Source organism: Phocoena phocoena, chromosome 8 (assembly GCF_963924675.1).
Source record: "Phocoena phocoena chromosome 8, mPhoPho1.1, whole genome shotgun sequence".
NCBI classification, from domain to species: domain Eukaryota; kingdom Metazoa; phylum Chordata; class Mammalia; order Artiodactyla; family Phocoenidae; genus Phocoena; species Phocoena phocoena.
Genome location: NC_089226.1, coordinates 5,869,837 through 5,890,423, shown reverse-complemented (window position 1 = coordinate 5,890,423; position 20,587 = coordinate 5,869,837). Strand labels below are relative to the sequence as shown.

At 46.6% G+C, this 20,587-nt stretch overlaps 1 protein-coding gene across 1 annotated transcript in view; it reads left to right on the top strand.

Annotated features, from left to right (window-relative positions):
- The window catches only part of FLI1 (Fli-1 proto-oncogene, ETS transcription factor), a 112,981-nt gene that overhangs the window by 82,212 nt on the left and 10,182 nt on the right, over positions 1–20,587 (top strand). Inside the window, exon 5 of the mRNA XM_065881623.1 lies at positions 1,488–1,553. Within this exon, the coding sequence (XP_065737695.1) occupies positions 1,488–1,553 (66 nt within the window). The remainder of the gene's footprint in view (positions 1–1,487; positions 1,554–20,587) is intronic.

Sequence of the window (20,587 nt, the reverse complement as noted above, 5' to 3'; positions counted from 1 at the left end):
CACACTTTGGCAAAGAGTTCTCTCAGTACCGTCACCACCCCTCTGCTTTTTTTGTCTGGAACTGTTGCAGAGCTGAAAGGAATAGTTGCTCAAGCCCAAAGTCAGAGGTTCTAGGCAGTTGGATGACGCTTCCAAAATTCTCTCTTCGTCATCTGGCCTGGAAGGGCGCACAGCTTCTCTGAGGCACACAACCAAACGCCCACAGCTGGGTGAGGCAGCCGCTCCACTCCCGTGTCCCTTCCGGGACTTGAGACTAAAAATAGGAGTGTCTGACAGCCCATTCCCTGTTCCAAGCCCTGGCACCCGAGTCCGTCCACTCGGTCCCAGGGAGCAGGCAAAGGATGGTTTAGAAGGATTTTTTAGCTTCCAGCACCCATGTCAAAAGCGTATAAAAGCAGATCCCAGCCCTCTTGATGGTGCTTCGGAGTTTCCACGGGAGAGCCTCAAGGAGGATGACAAAAATGCCTACGTTTTCCAAAATAAGGCTCTTGGATTTGCCGGAAACAAAGGCACACGTCTAGTTTTAGGAAAGAAGGGAGAATTTTTTTACATGCAACAACAATAAAAAAAACAAAATGCCCAGACTAAATCTACTAGAAAATGCCCAGACTAGAACTACTTTTAGTGCTTGCTAAAAGTAGCTCTGCATGGACATTTAATTCTAAAAGATTGTATATAAGCACCCTGTGATAATAGAAAATTCAGCGGCTTATGCCTCACGTTGAGCTGTGTTCTCTTAGCTATGCATAAAGGGAGACAAAAGTTACTCCAGGGAGCGCTGCTAGCCCCGCCCCTTTCCCAGCTCCTAGCACCCCCTTCACCAAGCGTGATGATCCAAGCACCTTGCCCACCTGTAAACCCGAAGGACATCACAGTGGGAAGAAAGTGGCCGGGCTTCTCCTCCAGGGCGTGGCAATACAAGCTACAGTCCAATCTGGCCAGCGCTGGCCCACGGACAAGACAAAACAAAAACAAAGAGGAATGTGCGACAGAGGCCATAGTCAGCCCGCAGAGACTAAAATATTTACTATCTGGTCTGTATAAAAAGTTTGCCACCCCCTCTTGTAGTTCAAGGCGAAGAAATCAAGATCCAGACACGTAAAGTCCCTCAATCACGGTCACACGGGAAGTCGGTCGAAGGACCAGGACATGGTCCCCAGCCCTGTGTTCCTGCTGTGACATAGTGTGGACCCCAAGAACTCTAGAACGTTAAACGTGGCTGCTGGGAGGGCTTGTGTGTGTCCTGCCCACGAGCATTCTGTCCTACCTTCCTCAGACCCTAACTCCAGGAAGCTATTACAGTCCTGCGTGATTGGCCCCCCAAATGGGTGACATTAACTCTTTCTTTCTCTCAAGGACTCAGTCGTCTATCCTTCCATCCTTCTCCCTGTCTCCTGCCCTCCCCACTCACTTTTCATCCCATCTCCTAGTTTTGATCTCGGAAGAGTGTCTTGGTTATAACCTGATGCTTTTGCTTCACCTTTCAGGTTCACTGTTGGCCTATAACACAACCTCCCACACGGACCCGTCCTCACGACTGAATGTCAAAGAAGGTGAGTCTGTTCTCTCACATGTAGAATTGTCCTCATTACCAGCCCAGCACAGTCCACGATGGTAAGACTGCGGTGGGGGAACCTCAGGTGTGTGTCCCAACTCTCTTGTCCACTCAGCTTTTCTAGAAGCCTAAGCTGATCCCCCTTACGCTGCTCATTGCAAAAACATGACAAGGTTGTAAAATATCTTGTGATAATTCCATAAAGATGCGACTTGAGGTTGTTACTCCATGAACGAAAGCGTGTTGCTCTTGGAAGGAAACGGATGCTGCTCACTTTCAAAACCAAAAGGCGGGGGGTTTCTTTGTTGAAGGAAACAAAATGAAGATTTCAAGGATTCTTGCAATGTCATATTTTCAGGGGGGTGTTGGTAAGAAATTTAAGCGATATCAATTCATTTTTAAAGTGGTGATTTGGAGATTTGGTCTAGTTGCTTTGCTTTGGTTGAAAGAGAAGGAAAATGGTCTCAGCCAATGGTTTTCGCCAGTGAGGGTTTTAGCAAACATTACAATACATTTCTCAGCATCTTTATTCATGAAACAACGTTGTGGAGATTTCCTGCTCCAGACACTGTTAGATTCCAGGCATTTAAACAAGTGAATGATTCATGGTACCTGGTTTAAGGGAGAAAAAATGGGAGTGAAAAAATTCTGCCTGAGGCAGAAGAAAAATTCCATGGAGGAGGGGCATTTTGAGTAGGGCCTTGAAGGATGAGTAGGAGTATGAGGGGCACTCTCTTCCTTGGCTCTCTCTCCTTCAATACTTTTTCTTTAAGGCACACCTGCTGCATAGAATGAATGAAGGCAGAAGTTTTCAGTATTGGTTGCATGGAGTTAGCACAGCATAATATTTCAGAGAAACATAAAGCTCTTCTAAGGGAAGAATCTTAGAGACATTTGGTTCAAAACTGTCTTGGGTTATGGAGGAAACAGAGACCCAGTGAGCCTGGGTGTCTTGACCAAGTTCACACCTTCGATCACATTAGACTTCCTGTTTCCTGTTAACAATTTATAATCAGATGATGACTAGACAATTCCGTGGAGGAAAAATTCAACATAATGAATATGTTTGTAAACTTTCCTGGTTTTCTGTGACTTTCTTCACCTCTTACCCCACCTTGGGCCAGTCCCTGCTACTGTTTTCTTTCAAAGTCAGAGTTATTGGCTTTTGCCATAAAAAATCTGAAGTCATATTGACTCATCATACAGTCCAAGCCACATTTTATTAGGTGACCCATTTACCATCATGTTGCAAATGTCCATAAGAGACTATATTACAGTGTCAAACATATTAGATTGAGGTCGGAGCACCTCTGGTTTACTTTGGGGAAATCACTTCATGCCCTGAACCTCAGTTTCCTGTCAAATAAAAGGGCCAAACTAAACCAGTAAGAGTCACTCCTGACTGTCGAGCTCCTGGCTGCTGCAGGTGAGGGTCTGCTTTCGTCCAGGGCCCCTCTGCTCTGATCTGGTTCACTTACTGAACTTCGTTTCGTCTGCAGATAGGGATCCATGTCTTGGAAGGAAGGAGGGAGAGAAGAAGGAAAGGAAAGAAGGGAGGAAGGGAGGCAGGAGATCCCTGAAAGCTCCTCCAGTTCTGCAGGCTGGGACCTGCTAACACCACCAGGATTAACCAGGGAGACTCTGGGGGCAGAGCCTATGAGAGAATATCTGATATTGGACGTAAAATACAGATTTTCGTTAAGAAGCAAGTTTTTCTGGGTTGAACTGCGCTGATAAACGATTTATTACTCCTCCAGGGGTCCTAGCTTTCAGCCTCTCCTCTACCTGCGCTGCTGTTCCTTCCCTCGGTCCTTTTGTGAGTTTGTAATGCCACGCTGGGCTCTTTGGGGCTTTTGCAGGAGCTGCCTCTCTTCTGAAATGAATGAACTGCAGTATCCAGGCAAGTGCTCACTGCAAAGCCCTCAGTCAGGTGGTGCTGGGTATTTATCTCCCAGCATCGGCCCTGGCCTCCAGAAACGGTTGCGTCTGCGCTTTGCAGGTGCAGCTTTTGTCCCCAGTAAAGCTTTCCACTTGAGCTGTCTTGCTGCTCTGTCGCCTTCCCCCTCCTGAGGTGGTCTGGATCTGTCTAAACGGCCCATCGCCCACAAAACAAAGTACATTAGCAAGACAAAGCTGGCCACGCTCCTCTCTCCCTGCTTTTCACCCTCCTCCCCACCTCTCTCTTCTGCTTTTCTCTAATAGCTATCTTGGGTTCTTAAAATATTAAATGGAAAAATAAAGAGAAGACGTCATGCAACCTTAGCTCCGTCTTGTTTGAATAAGGCACACACACAGCCCCAAACAAACCCAGAGTCCAACAAGAGGACCAGAGCTCTGTGTGTGTGTGTGAGTGTGTGTGTGTGTGTGTGTGTGTGTGTGTGTGCATGAGTGTACGTGTTTATTTCACAAAGGACAGGTGCTGGCATCAAGCACAAAAGAAAGAAGTTGAAGAGGTAAATGCTTCTATGAATGCTTCTTCAATGTGCTTATCAAATGAGTATGTCTTTTTACTTTAAAATGGCATAATCATCCTCCCAGCTTGTCTCTTGAAAACAATTGCACTCTCTAAGGGTTATTGGTGCCCAAGAAGTAAGGCTAGATTTTAAAAATTAATTTGTAGCAGTTTTTAAGCTTTTTCCAAAATTAAATATTCTATGGTCACAGATTGGACCGGGCTAGAACAATTATGCTCTCTCTACCGGATACCAAGGCTAATGCACCTAAGAAAATAAATTAGAGTGGAAGCAACTGCTACCCATTTTCAATGCAGCCGTCACTGTCATATGTATAGGATTCTGCAATGCCTCAGACACTTTCACGTGCTTTGCCTCTGCTTTTAAGCCCGGCAACATCCCCGAGAGGTAGATTGAATTAGCCCCATTTTTCAGACACAGAAAGTGAGGTTCAGGACTATTAAATGGCTCCCTGAAGGGCACACAGCTATTCAACAGCAGAACAAGGATTCAAACCCAGGGTGTAGGATTCAAAATCCCTTACTTCAGATAGTCTCCCTGACAAACACAGCCTTTCCCTTCTAGCTGGCTTTTCATGAAAGCAATAACTTGCCTAAATGTCGTATGGGTGGAGATGTGAATTTTTTTCATTATTTTTCTCTGTCCCTGCAGTTTTTCTACTATCATCTCCATCCACATCCCTGCACTGTCCTCTCCTCCCAAAGATGAATTCATACATAACCCCTGCTTGGCACTACCCTCTATTCCTAACTGCACAGAGAATGAGCGGGAGAGCTTTTTAAAATTACTGATGCCCTAGGAAAATATTGTATGACTCCACTCATCGGAGGGACCGTAAATGGACAGATTCACAGAGACCAGAAAAGTAGAATGATGGTTGCCAGGGGCTGGAAGAGGGAAGAATGGGGAGTTATTGTTCAATGGGCCCAGCGTTTCAGTTTGGAAAGATGGAAGAGTACTGATGGTGATGGCTGTGCAACGTGAATTATTTAATGCTACTGAAATGTACACATGAAAAGATCTCAACACCACTAATCATTAGAGAAATGCAAATCAAAACTACAATGAGGTATCACCTCACAGCAGTCTGAATGGCCGTCATCAAAAAGCCTACAAATCATAAATGCTGGAGAGGGTGTGGAGGAAAGGGAACCCTCCTATATGGTTGGTGGGAATGCAAATTGATGCACCCACTGTGGAAAACGGGATGGAGATTCCTTAAAAAACTAAAAATAGAGTTACCATATGATCCGGCAACCCACTCCCGGGCATATATCCAGTAAAGACAAAAATGCTAATTTGAGAAGATACATGCACCCCAATGTTCATAGCAGCACTAGCTGTAGTAGCCAAGGCAGGGAAGCACCCCAGGGGTCCATCAACAGATGAATGGATGAAGAAGATGTGGTACATACATACAATGGAATATTACTCAGCCATAAAAAAGAACGAAATAATGTCATTTGAAGGAACATGGGTGGACCTAGAGATTATCAAGCTAAGTGAGGTAAATCAGTCAAAGAAAGACAAATATTATATGATACCACTTATATGTAGAATCTAAAAAGTAATACAAATGAATCTATTTACAAAACAGAAACAGATTCAGACATAGAAAACAAACTTATGGTCACCAAAGGGGAAAGGGGTGGGGGAAGGGATAAATTAGGAGTATGGGATTAACAGATACACACCACTATGTAAATAGCACCACTAAAATAGCAACAAGGATTTACTGTATAATACAGGGAAAATAATATATATATATATCTGAAAAAATACAACAGAAGTAAAAATAAAAAATGTTTTAAAATACTGATGCCAAGGTCCCAGACACAGCCAACTGATTCAGAATCTCTAGGAGTGACAGCTGGGCATTGGGAATTGTTTCAAGCTCTCCCCGTTACTCTTAAACCTGCAGCCAAGATTGAGCAGTGCTGACCTACACGGCAGACAGGAACCAGAAAGAGGAAAGGGAGACCCGTCTCAGAGCCACCCAGGTTGTCTTGGAGACACACTGGGAGGTTGATCTTTATCTTTCCTGGCCCCAAATTGACCTAGAAAAGGCAGGGCAGGACCTCATGTTATACTAATGGAAGAGCAGGTTGAACTGACCACTAGGTTATTAGCTCCTTTTCATCCTTGTCATTGATGAGGTTATAATTTTTATTGATATTGATTCCAACAGCTTTACATGAGTCTATCACTTCAGCTCTCAGAAATCCCATTCTTATATGTTCTCATTGTGTGTATCTAAATAGTCATTGGGATTGGTGTTGGTTACCTGATCTTATCCGGAGAGCACTGGGGTTCTAGAAGTTAAATGGCCATTCCAAGTAAATGGCCATTCCAAGTATTGGGTTGGCCAAAAAGTTCGTTCTGTTAATGAATACATCGTTCAATAAAGTTCTTGGTGAAAATGAAAGATGTGTCTTATTTTTGCTTAAAACTGAACGAACTTTTTGGCCAACCCAATACGTGGGAGTCCCAGGGCCCGGACTGAGGATTCTCTAAACCTCGAGCTCCGACCTCCATGCCCAGGGATGAGTGTGTCCGCCCGGGATGCAGGTCAGAGCTCCACCGTGTTTCCGGACAGCCTTGCCCTGGGCCCTGCCAGCACATCCCCTGGACGGGCAGCAGTGCTCTGCTTCAGAGCTGCTTTGCATCCTAAACCCTCATTTCCTTAGCTCCTTGTGCTGGATCTGTTTAAATACCTCTGAGTCTCCAAAAGTCAGAGGATACTGAGCTCCTTGTTTATTAACTCCTGGAACTCATAAACCGGCCCGTGGAGGCTGAGCCTCTAGCCCCCGCCCAGGAAGCCTTTCAGGACCTGCTGTGAAATGCAAACCCACGCAGGTCACCTGCGGCCGGGGGTACAGTCCTGGCCTGCAGTCACCTGGGTTAATGGATAAAAAGTCTGTCTTCTTGCACGCTGAGTGTGGGAGAGAGAGGGGGAGAAACCACCTTTCCGTGTCCTTCAGAGTGAAATGCCTAACCGGTGCTGACGATTATGCTAATGAGAGCCCTGCTTCTCTCAAGGAGATTTCCAGATGGCAGGCCCTGTGCACATAGCCGGGACCACGGTTCTGCAGCCCCTCACTGTCTGCCAAGCGTTTGCACATCTATTACGTCGTTTGCACCCCTCACCATCCCCGTGAGCTGGCAGGGCTGATATTATTATTATCCCCGTTCTGTAGATAATGGAAACAAGGCACAGAGATAACAGGGTCCGTTTGAAGTCACCCAGGTCTTAGGATAGAGCAGGACTCCAGCGTAGGTCTTGCTGTTCACTCCTCCCTCCAGGCTGCTTCTCACCTCATCATCTCAACATATTCATTCAAGCATCTGACATCTTTTTTAAAAATTTATCTTATTGAAGTATAATTGATTTACAATGTTGTGTTCATTTCTGCTTCACAGCAAAGTGACTCAGTTATACATGTATATACGTTCTTTTTCACCTTCTTTTCCATTATGGCTCATCACAGGTTATTGAATATAGTTCCCTGGGCTATACAGTAGGACCTTGTGGTTTGTTTATCCATCCTCTATATAATAGTTTGCATCAAGCATCTAACAAACATCTTAAACCTTCTTTAATTAATGCTCTCCCTTTCCCCAAGGCAGGTATTTATCTCATATCTCAGCCTTAGAGCATATTGGTTCAAAACCCAGGCTCTGGACTCAAACAGGCTGTGTGACTTTGGTCAAGTCACTTACTTTTTTCTGCCGCAGTTTCCTCACGTATAGAATGAAGGCAATCTTAGTGCCCCTTCAAGAGGGATATTATACTTAGAAATCAATTACCAGGGTATCTGATGCACCAGTAAGTACACAATATGTTTGCTCCATGGATTACAGTAGTAATTAGGATTTTATCACAACATCATTAGAACGTTCTTGAGGGTTTACCACATGCTGACACTACGCCCAGGGTTATGAAAGACACCATATCAGATGGCATGGTAACACTGTAGATGAGATGGCCAAGTTGTTTAAAATCTTATTCGGGAGATTCACATATGGAACGATTAAGGAATAATGTGAAACTGCATATAATCAAATAGAAAAATGCATGTGACCTACAAGAAGTTCCCTAAGAGAAATGAAGAGACGAAAAATCATTAGATGTTAAAGCGGACCATCCACTCCAAACCTTTCATGGAACAGAGGCGATAGGAGGCCAGGGAAGGCGTGGGTTCCCCCAAGACCACACAGGAAGGGAAGAGCTTCTCTCAGGACCCTAGTCAGGACTCGTGCCCTCCTCCACCCCGTTCACGCATCTCTTCATTTATTAAGAACCTACCATGTATGGGACGCTAGGCTGAGCCTCGGAAACGTGGTACCCAGCCAGCTACCCTCAAGAGGATGTAGTCAGAGATACAGATGGGCCTGTAAGTCAGTGCTGCGTATTGACTATGGCTGCTACAGCACCACCTCTCGGCACTTTTCCCTGCATTTTCATCGCCTGTGGGGTGTCCTTGATGATTTAATGATAGAGGTCGTAGTGAAAAATGGGAGGCCTCTGGAAGGACCCAGCACGGTGGTGCTGGAAATGGATATCGAATGAAGGGAAGGTGGGCATCAAAGACCCAGCATGTCTGGGTCTATCCTGTGCGGGGGTTGCGTGTGCTCGGACTGGGTTTGGGGGACGGGACCAGGTGGGCTCCCATGGGTATACCTGAGTGTGCCCCCTGGGAACACCGGGGCCCGGGTGTGTGGCGCGGGCATGATGGGGGAGCCTTGGGTGGGACTCTTAGTGGTTTACACGAAACCGAAAGAGGGGTATAGTGTCACTGGGTGACAGGAAGCTCAGCAAAGGAGCCAGGGATTTGCTTCAAAATAGGGCAGGGAGGGGGCATGGGTGGGGGGAGAGCTGAAGTCAGGTTGACCATGAGTTCATGCTTGTTAAAGCCGCAGGGCCCTTCGGGGTACAGTAGACTTTTCTCTCTGCTTTCCTACATCTTCAAATTTTTCCATGATTTAAAAGATGCCCCAAGAAGTTTTGCTTTGATGGAGAAAATGTAGATGCGTGCAGAATATGGATTCCTGTGCCCTGTGTGTGTGGCAGTGAACAAGGGTGGCAGCTTGGGGGCCCAGCATGGGGGGGTGGGCTCGAGGCAGCAGCCTGAATCAGGGTCTCAGGGGGTGAGCGTGTGTTTGGCGGGGCCTCGGGCCGTGTGCGTATTGCCCTGTGCGGGATGGCCAGTGCGGGTTGGTCTGGAACACGTGTGCCTGAGGAAAGGGCCTGTAATGCTGTGAGGTAATCACCTGTTATTTTTAGGGAGTAAATAACATCTCTCATGGAGCAGGTTATGTGGCTCCACGGGCTCTGTCTGTGTCCACTAATGTGTACTTAAAATTTGAGGGTATTCAGGCCTCCCAGGAGAGCCTGTTAAGAACTTTGTCATTATATGTTTTTCCTTTATGATGAACTACCCCTAATCCATTTTTAGCAAAAGCAGGGATGATTGCTGAGTGTGTGTGTGAGTGTGTGCTGTTTCTGTGTCCAAAGGCAAGATTTATGATTATAGAACAGACAGTAGCTTGCTCTCTCCGTTTTATTTTTTTTTAATTGTTTTCCTTTGAAATTCCAGACTTAATGTTTTGTCTGCTTTCAATCTGACCCTCTTTGGAGAGCTACATGTTGTGTGTGTGTGTGTGTGTGTGTGTGTGTGTGTGTGTGTGTTTTCACCAGAGAGAGATTGAGAGAGCGAGAAAGAGAGAGAGAAAGAGAGAGAGTGCTGGAAACAAAGAATCTTTGTCTGTAAGCTGTAGCAGGCAGGAAACCCCAATCCCGAGGGAGCTGAGCCAGCCAGCCCTGTCCTGGAGTCAGACTCCAGCTCTCTGAATTCAATTTGACAGCTTGTCTGGGACACTTTCTAAGTAACCATTATCCTTCCTTTCTCTGAGTAAAAGAACTGTTATTTTGTTCCGTGGGTGTGCTGTGTGCGCTGTTACCGCATGTGTGGGTTCCACAGCGACTAGAACACACTCTCTCTAAATTATTGGAAACACTTAGCCTGTTTCCTAAGACAAGTGTAAATTTGTTCCAGGATAACGATGCAAACGGCTTTCCATGTTGCACGTTAGAGGCAGGTAGAGGGATTTCGCTGGGGCATTTTGTTTAGTCCCAGTTACGGCACGAATCCCCTTATTTGAAGGAGCTCTTCCATCTCAGGAATAATTCAAATTGTGTACGTTTTATTCCTTCGCAGATTTTTTTTTGAAATATGTATAAAGATATCTTCCGATGATCGTTCCCCTCAGTTTCTGTGTTTGATCGATTAATTGATAATTTTTAAAGAAACCTACCACCATAGGTCTCTCTCATCTCGGGGAGGGAATTCCAATGTAGGTGGTGTCAGCCGTGAGCCCCCAGAGTTTGGGACAGGCAGGCACAACTGGGTGACCCCCTGGAGTAAAGCAGACACTGTCTCCAGCCACTCACATCAGTTGACTGCCGCAACCTCATGAGAGATTGTGAGGCAAAACCCACCCTTTCCGGAGTGTGCATGTTTGCAGGCCGTCCAGGTCCCTCCAAGCAGGATGGACAGAGGTACCGTCCAGCGCGGCCTGGGTCACTTCGGGGTCTGGGCGGGGTGACAGCTTGGCCAGCAGCACAGTTTTTACCCATTTAGGTTCCGACCAAAAAAATGTGTCCTTCAAATGTGAATGGATTCCTGTCTAGACCATTTCAAACAGAACTTTGAATGTTTCCCGTTCTCCCATTGCCTGACATACTATCCTCAGCTGTCTCGCTCCCACCCCAATCCACACCCTATGAGCCACACTCGCTCTTGGTGGCCCAGGTCAGACGATGTCTCCTCAACCACCCCTGCCCCATGGAGCTTTGCTTGTACCCACTGTCTTCCCAGTGAAGCATCCGACAGAGTATATCCAACAGTCTTTGGTCTTGCAAGACTTGATGCATCTTGGAGGCAGGGACAGTGCCTTAGAAAAGGCCATGTATGTATGTATGGATGGATGGTTGGATGGATGGTCGGATGGATGATGGATGGATGGTTGGATGCATGGATGGATGGATGGATGGATGGATGAATGGATGGATGGTTGGATGGATGGATGGATGGATGGATGATGGATATGGATGGATGGATGGATGGATGGATGATGGATGGATGGTTGGATGGATGGATGGATGGAAATTATAGACAAATTGCCTTGAACTACTCCCCAAGGACTTACTGTAAAACTCACCCTTTGTGATGTTTCTAAATCCAAGAGTGATGTTTTGGCCTCGTCCACTGCAAAGATGGGCTCAGGACTTGCCTTTCCCTTTCTGCCACAATTTCCCCTTCATTTGACCCCAGCGTGATTCCTCCCAGGCTGTGATTGGTCCCACCCAGAAGTAGAGGGAGGAGCTTGCCTAGAGCAGATTTCAGTAACACGGTGATGGTTCCACATCACCCCCTTTTGCCCCATTTTTTATCAACTTATACTCCCCTTGGAGGTCCTTCAGATTTGGGTCCTCTTGCTATGGGTGCCAATGAGAAAGAAGCCAAGGACAGGACCAGGACAAGGGAAAGTCATATTGCAGGAAAGGTTAACTCCTGCTCATTCAACCCTCCTTTCCTTACCTTTCTTATCAACACCCCCCCCCCCCGCCCCATAACGATAACAACTGCCATTGATTGAGGGCTTATTCTGTGCCAAAAACTTTTCTGTTCACTTCATTTTTACGCTTCCTAACCGCCTTATGTAGTTGCTATGATTATTATTCCCATCTTGCATATAAGAAAACTGGGGCACAGATGCGTTGAGCTCAAATGGCAAAGCTAGTAGGAATCAGAAAGCAGCACAGAGCCTGTTACCGCAGCCCACTCCCCACCCAGGCAGTGCCAGGCCCCCAACTGCATCTCCCTCTTCCATCCAGCACAACGTGGAATGGCCCATTTCTTCCAGGAAGCTGATGTCATCTAGTGGTTAAGATGACATGGTGAGATTCACTGATTTCTGCTGTGGTCCTCAAATCAGGACCCTTACTCAGGGTACTCAGTTCTTGCATTTCAAGAAGCGTATTAGGTGGCTTCACAGATGTCCTTTTCTTTATTGTGCTTTATAATTTACACAACATTCTACATTTTGTGTGTTTAATATTACATTTTTAAAAATCAAAGAAAGAAAGAAGAGATTTCGAAAAGGAAATGCTACCCTGAGTAACACTCTGTTGATCAATAAGGGTTGCAGTAAACGTAACTTAAAAAAACAAGGGCGGTGGATATTAGCTCAATAAATCTAGTTGTGAAATTTCCTCAAATTACAAGAGGTAGGCAAGGCCTCGCCTCAATAAGCTTCACTGACCCATGGCTCTCCAGGAAAAGGAAGGAGATCAGCATCACCTGGACCATTTTAAAGACACAAGCCAGGCTGCTCCAGCATCCCAGCCTACACCCCCTTCTCCATCCATAGGTGCCCTTGGTTGGCGAAGCTGGAGCTGAGTGTTCTGAGAGTAGGCATCTCCCACTGCTTACGAAATTCTCGCCCCACACATCACCCCACCAGCGAGAGCCAAGTTTTACTTGAATACTTAACAGAGACAAAATGTGCCTTCGTTGCTCTGCATCGGTATCCTTTCTGCCATTGCACCATTGGTCTCTCCTCTTCCCTGTGCCAGCAGGCATCCTGGCCCCTGGTATTGTTCCTGGCTGCTTAGAAGTGCCCGCTTTGGCCTTCCTGCCCCCGTGGGCATCTTTCGTCATGTTTATCAAAACTGCTCTTACATGCTTCCTCGGAGAATCTGATAGGCGCCACCGTGCTCTGCAACATCGTGAAGGTGACAGGGAAAACATGAACCCTGCTGCACCTTAATAAAGAAAACGCTTTATGTAAACCTCAGAGCGGGAGGGAAGAGGTACAAGGCTGTGGGAAAGGTATTTGGGGCCAACTTGACCTCCAGAGCACCCCTGCAACTGGACTCGGCCAGACAGCTGCTCCACCCACCAGTGCCAGGGAGGGGTGTCCCGACGGTGGACACTTGGTGGGTGAGGTGGAGTGCCACCACAGCGCCACTAACTTCTCAGTGGCGTTTCACACTTACTGAGGGGGCCGTTTGGGTTTTGCATTTCCAATTCATCTCCAGACTCTTGACTATTATTATTTTAGCCCTCCCGTCCCTACCACGTTTCACTTTGACTCAGACATTTCATCCCATTCCAGATTATAGAGCTCCGACTCAAAATGAAATTGGCCTTGGTTGATGTAACTCCATTTCCATGACCGCAGGGTCTTGGTTTGTAATAGAAGCTGGAAGTGATGGCTGTTAGCTGTGCTGAGGAGTGGGGGTCCCAGAGTACTTTGGGAAGAAAAGGCGAGGTCCACAAGTGCTCTAGGTAATCCACTGGTGGCCACCTCCACACAGAATCTTCCAAATGCATTTGTTCTGCAAAATACACTGATTTTTAGAAATTCTACAGAGAGGTTGTTTGAGGGTCAGTAGTTGCTGAGAGTATTTAAAAGAAGTTTGTTTATTCCCACGCTCGTAAACCAAATTTTTCTCCATCTCTCTTCCCCTCTCTCTCCCTCCCCTCTCCCTCCCCTCCTTCCCCACCCCAGAGAAAGAGAGAAGCTTTTCTCCTGCCAGACAGAGGTATAGGGACTTGGGGAATCTTCTAGTGAAAAGCCAAGGCATAGATAGCATCATTTGTTATCTTAAGATAAAAACCTTTCCCAAGTTCTTTTTATAGATGTAACATCATACTCTCTTCAGAGAAGCCCATATCTAAGATAATAAATAATTATTTCTCATGAAATATCCTTTTGAGAGAAGATAAAGTCTCTGAGGAAGAAATACTATGGTTAGAAACACTAACCCACGTGGGCTTCTCCCCTCCAGCCTCAGAGATCTGTAAGCAATCACATGTGAGGATCAGTAAAAAGTTTAACACACCTCTGATGAAGTTCAAATTCGTGTGTTAGGCACATTCTAAAGAGAAAGTGGTAAATTACGCGAGATTATTACTTTATCAAAATCCAGGACATCCTTCAAAGCCCAATTCAAGTCCCACCCTCGTCAGGATACTTTTTCCTTACCCACAAAGACTACAGTCTCTTCTCGGGACCCTATCTCAGTCACTAGCCATCAATGGACCTAATTACAGATTATCTTATCGTCTTTAATGGTGAGTTTTGTCCTGTATCCCTTTTTTCCAGCCCTGTAGATATTCAGTAAATAACATTGACAGCTGATAGATTCACGGGGGAAGGAAAATCTAGCTTGTCAATTGAATTAAATATTTACTCAATCCTTCTGCTTCCCTAAACAGAGAACCAGAAGAAATTAGCCTTGGTTGACACAAGAAAGATTAACTTCTTTCCAAGGAATAAAACTCTGGAAAAGAAAAGCAGCTATAATCTTAGAAGACATTTGGAGTGTGTAAAGCATTTTCACATGCATGATCTCATTGATTCTCAAAAGAACCCTGTGAGGATTAAACAGGCTATTTGCTTTTCCAAATTCTTAAATTTTAGGAGAATCGTTTTTTCCCCTGTTGCGGATAGGTTGACAGATTCAGAGAGATTGTCACTTGCCTAAGTTCACACAGCTCATAATTGGCGGAGATGGGTGGGGAACCAAGGAGTTCTGAACCGCAGTCTAGAGTTTTTTTCCATGGCCGTGAACTGTTTCCCTGTTTGGAATGAATTAGAGAGAAATCATGGAATTCCTTCCCATGAAAATCTTTAAGAGCCCTTAATAACACCACAAATGACCTTAGACTTGATAAGATTTAGGTACCCCTCTTCCAAAGAAATGAAAACCGTTCTTGGTATAACTATGAAAACTCTTCGAGCTTCAAAAGTCTTTGGCCTGCCCAATATCCTAGAGGAGTTGAGAGAAAGGCAGTTTTTCTGCTATGAGTCAGACTTTCAATTTCTATTAAAATTCTTATATGGCCTCAGGCTTTGGGCCTCCAGGCCTGTGCTAATTTGCATGTCTGGTTTAGATAATGTCTGAAGTCCCCTCCAGCCTGAAAAGAAACCTCGGATCCTATTATATAAGTGAGACCACATTCCACCTGCCCAGAGTTGATGGTTGTCTTTAACTCCTGTGCTTTTTGATGTGTGGGTGCAGGACACAGAGGTGGGAGTGTTCCAGGGCTCACCTGTCGGGCCACAAAGATGGAGTGTTCCTTCAGGGAGAACTCACCTGTCCTCTTCTCAACCACACTGACCCCTCAGAAACGCCCTTTCCTGCAAAACGCTTCAGAGGCAGGTCAAAAACAAATCATAGGAAGCGCTGGGATTTTAAGTTTCTTCATTTGAATGGCCTTCCTAAGTCAGTGTGATTCTAAGACAACAGATTTGGCAATTACCCTGATTCTAAATCTGCAAAAACTGGTGAACTCTTTAATAGACTAAGCTCATCTCGCCTTTTACTATCTCTCACCCAGACATCAAAACGATACTGTCAAGTTTTTTAGCTTATTTTTTCGTCTTCCAACGTAAAGTAATTCTCACAAGGTAAAGAACTGCTAACAAGGGATTGCCTTTCCAGAAGGGCTTTGAAATCAGTGTTGGGCGACCCAGTCACTTTTCATAAGAAAACTATGGCACTATGGAGAGCTTTATTTCCGTAACATTAGATAGGTCAAGTCTTTGTTCAAATTGTGTTGTCAACGAGGCCCTCCCTGTCCCGGCACTACCCGCTCCCCTTCACCTGTTTTCTTTTTCTCCACGCCACTCACCACCTTCTTATATACGATGTCGTTTACTATTTGTTTTGAATGTCAGCTCCCAGAGAAAGGATGTATGCCTGGCCACCATTGTATTCTCAGCACATAGAACAGGATCTAGCACAATTGTAGACATTCAATAAAATGTCGTTGAATGAATGAATGTGAGTGGGATGTGAGGTATTAGCTAAGCCCAATAGCTGGTGCTGGGAAGAGGAAGAACCTGGGGGCAAGAGAAGGAAGCAAGGTGATAAGATACAGTCCGTGTCTTCCCAGAGATGCTCACCAAGAAAGGGGCATAAGTGCACAAAGAATTATACCAGGAGGCTGAACGAGATGAGGGCAATAAACGCGAGACCTTCACCGGTGAGCCTTTGCAGAACTCTGGAAGAAACAGATGCAAAAGCTGAATCATGCAACAGATGCAAGACCATCCCGTATCGCCAGAGAGTGAGGGCGACCCAACTGAGGAACGCGGATGGGAGAGGGTCAGATCCGGGCTCTCGGCAGAGCCCAGGGGGCTGAACACAGACTGCTTCTCATTCATCTTCAAGCCCTCTTACCTAAGTCAGCTGTTAGGTTTTCTTTTTCTGACCCAGAATCCTCTTAAACCTGAGGCAGATTTGACCCAGGAAGGCTGCAGTTTAGTTGCGTCTGCATGGCCCAACATGGAGGGGAGTTTGGGCAAACACCCAATTAACTGAGTCAGTATAAATTGCTTTTCCACACAAGGCTGGCCCCCAGATCCCACTTTGAGGCCTCATCAAAATAAAGAGGTCGTTTAGACTCGTGTGTCATTTAGCCAAGGAGCCCACGGGAGGGACGAACTCAAGGGAGGGTCCCAGCTTGGTGGGGAGCCTCGTGAGACCGTGGCGAGGCTGTGCCCACAAGGGTGTCACAGGCCTCTCCAAATTCTCATCTTTGAAAGCCATCCATTCTTCAAGCATTTCTCTCACGTGTCCTTTCTTCCCTTTGCACGTGGAATATCTTAAACAGTAGTTTTATTCTCCTCCACGCAGCGGGGCCGGCTCTGAGGCTGAGGGGCTGTTTGGATTCCAGGACAAGATCCTTGAGCAAAGGAAATCTGATCCAGGATGTTTTTTTTCTGTGCGTTCCAAGTTTAAGGAAAGCCTTCCCTAGATATTGCCCTCCTCCTGAGATCTCCGTGGAAGCCAAGATCCTCTGCTACTCTTTAGAACATAAGATGCCCCTGAGGTAAAGGCCGAGCTACCCTTATAGACGGGGTTGAAAGGAGGTGAGGACCCAGCTTGGAGCTCCAGGGCTGGCTGGGCAGGGAGCTGGGGGAGCTGACCGTCAGGGTAGCAGGAAGGATGCCGGGTAAACCCTCAGCCTGGTAATATACCAGCAGGCACCGGCCAGAGCCAGCTTCCCGGCCGGCGATTCTAAACTGGGATACAGGGTAATCCATTTCTTCTTCTAAAAGAGAGCCAGAGTTTATTCTGATTTGGGAATCACTGATCTCGGGGCACAGGAATTGTTCTTCCTCTTTTGCGCTTCTCTTCATTTTCAGGGCCTCCTCTAACGACTTTCGAACCTCAGTTCACCAAGGTCAGCAGGTTAGAGGTGCAAGCAAGATGGTATAGACCACGTGTATACTGTGTATATTTTTAAGTTGCCATTTATCGAATGCTTATTTAATCCCCCTAACAATCCCATAAGGCATTTGTTATTAATCCTTTTTTTTTATTGTGGTAAAAGTCACATAATATGAAACATATTATTTTAACCATATTTAACTGTACAGTTCAGTGGCACTAAGTACATTCACATGGCTGTGAGCTCTCACCATCATCCATCTCCCGAATTCTTCACCTTCCTAAACTGAAACCCTGTCCCCAGCAAACACTGCCTCCCCGTTCCCGCTCCCGCCAGGGCCCTGGCATCCACCAGTATGCTTTCTGACTCTATGAATTTGACTATCCCAGGTACCTCGTATAAGTGGAATCAAACAGTATTTGTCTGCACCTAATGTATATTGAAAGGCGTTTTTAAGGTTAACTTAGAGAAGCAGAACCTGGGGTTCAAAAACAGGAACCTTTAGACAGAGATTGTTTGGCAGAGTAAGTGGCTGAGCTGGGGTCTCAACCCAGGGTGGACTGATTCTGAACGCCACAGACCTGCCAGAGAGAAAGGATGTCTGCACTAGGGCGTCCTCGCCCTCCACGACCTTCCACAACCTAGGCGCCAGTCGCCTTTGCACAGCTTTGGAGGTGCGAGGACAGGCCAGCCGGTCAGACATCTGGTAGTGGTCGCCGGCAGGGGTCGTAGGGAGACAGTGGTAGACGAGGGGCCGGTCCTGAGTTGAGAAGGTTCGGGAAGCAGGGCAGGCTGTCCCGGGTGGGCACTGCAGGAGGGAGAGCCCAGAGGGAAGCAGAATGGGGTTGGTGGCCAGTTGGTCCCTGCTTCTCCTCAAAGGCTGGGCCTCTTCTAACCCAGGGCCTCAGAGGGAGGAGGGGTTTGGAGGAACATCTCGTCCTCTGCCAGCAGCTAGGATGTTGCCCCCATGTACAGGCTTCCCTGTATGGGGGAAAGTCTGGGCGATGCGTCTTCCTCCTGGTGGACTTGGCTCTTTTTTGGGAAGTTTGGGGCTTTGGGTTCAGGGTCCCCTTTATTAGAGCTTTTCTCCTTTGGCATCCTCAGTCTTCCAAGAAAAGAGGTCTGGATCGGACTGAGAGAAGCTTCTTCCCTGAGCAGGGGCGGCCTTGCCCGTTCTGCTGAAAGGTCTGCATTCACAAGCCAGCCTTTCCAAGGATAAACAGGACTATAGGTACTGCCAACCAGAAATTCGAAAAGAAGTCTCAGAGAAAATCCATCTTTTTCTATCCAGTAATCGGCAGCACGGTCTCATGTCATACGGGATGAAGAGAGAGGCTTTTGTGCTGGTGTCTCTGCATCTTTGGCCTCCAGGTGAGGGCATGACAAAGTGTGGAGCTGCGCGTTGCCCGGGACATTGGGCTTTCAGACAGTGAACCGTCAGCATCCGAGCAGAAAGAGATGTCTTTCCGGAGATGTTTGGCCAGGTTTCTAGGACCCGTTTAATAGCTTCACACAGAAGCTGAGTTAACACTGGGACGTCTGCGAGAAAGTCACGTCCAGAGAAAGTTTTCCCCTTCCAACAAGGACTTTTCAGAAAAAAATCTCCGTGCTCACATTTCTCCACCCCAGGAGGCTCTCCTGGAATCTAAGAGGACATTTAGGGTCAAAGTCAGCCGCACCGGGCATCCCATGATGGAGATACTGTTCAGACTATTATATACTTGAAGCTGAATTATCCACAATGCCTGGCAGTGCCCAGATTCCCCAGAATAAGGCTCTGGTCTCTCTTTGCTTTGGCAAAAATTGATCTCAGGACTGCCTGAAACCATAAGCTCCAGGCAAAGCCCTTCTGGGAGGACTCCTCTGAAAAAGCATCACAGTAAGATTCGTCATCAAGCCAGGGGTACCAGCCTTCACTGAAGTAAAAAGTGAGGGTCAGAATAGGGGTAATTTTCTGCTGCTCAAGCCTCTGCCACCACGCAGAAGTTCTGAGACCAGCTGCTCTGTGGGTCTCTAACGGTCACAGTTTTGCCCTCTGTGCCCTTGGCCACTCCCTTAAGTGTGTGTTTTGAGAAGTCAGTTCTCAGAAAGCAGACAGTATGCACCATTTTCAGGGTTGGGGGGGGGGGCCCAGGGCATGCTCAGGCTGCCTTGTGGGCCAGGCACACCCCACTGGAGAGCAACCCACGTGCTGACCGGCAGCCGAGGGTCAGGGAGCTCTGGCACAGCCAGGCGTCAGGCCCGGAGAGGAAGAGTGTTTGTGCAGGAATATGAGTCGTTGGGCAGCTCCGGGTCCAGGATTTTCCATGTTGGTTGTAGACATATTTCTGTCTGTGTGTCTGGGACTAGAGCTGACCACACTGCTGAGTTCTCACTTGTATGACTTTTAGGAGGAAAACAAGCCCTCGTTTCAACAATGACGTTGTTAAAACATATATGAAACAAGAAGCAGGCCACCTGAATGAATGGCATGTAGTCCTGGGCTTCCTGTGGGGACAGGTCTCAGCCTACGCCCTGTCATACATGGACTGTTGTCCATTCTGCTCAGAGGGCAGCCAGGGTTAACAGTCTATACTCATGTATCACCCATCACCCAGACTGGAATGCCCTGAAGACTTCATTTAGTGGGGAGCAGCTGGGGTAGAGGCTTTGAATTCTCTCCAGCTAGGAAAATAGTGAACAACAAGAGGAAGTGCGTATATTTAGCAAGAAGGAGAAAATAATCGGCCCAGTTATTCATTCATTCAACAAATATTTATGGGGTGCTTATTCTGGGCTGGGTACTGTTCTAGGTGCTTGGTTCTACCAGAGAACAAAAGAGGGGTCTCTACTCTTATGGACCTGACATTCAGGTGGGAGATGTGGACAATAAACATCATGGATTAATTATTGATTAAATTAGGTGATAAGTGGAAAAGTAAGAAGTAGAGCAGGGTAAGGGGGATGGAAGCAGGAGAGGGGAGTTAATGTGTATTTGGTAGGGCTGGCAAACGTGTTTCTGGGTCTGAACATTTTAAGGTATTTAACGATGCAAACACAGTAATAATGTTACTTGCTAATATTTATCGAGTTTGATGCTGTGCTGGGCGCTGGGCCAGCTGTTTGCTTGGATATCTAATTTAATCTGCAAGGCTGCCCCAGTACTTCCAATCTCTAAGGCAGAATGTCAGACCTTAGCTCTTGATCCTGGCCTTCTCCATCTTCAGCTTTGTCTTTGCAGTAGGACTTACTCCAAAAACACTGGCTTTCATGTCAATCTTCCATTTAGGAGATGACCCCACAAACCCCAGGGCCCACAGAGAGCGTTT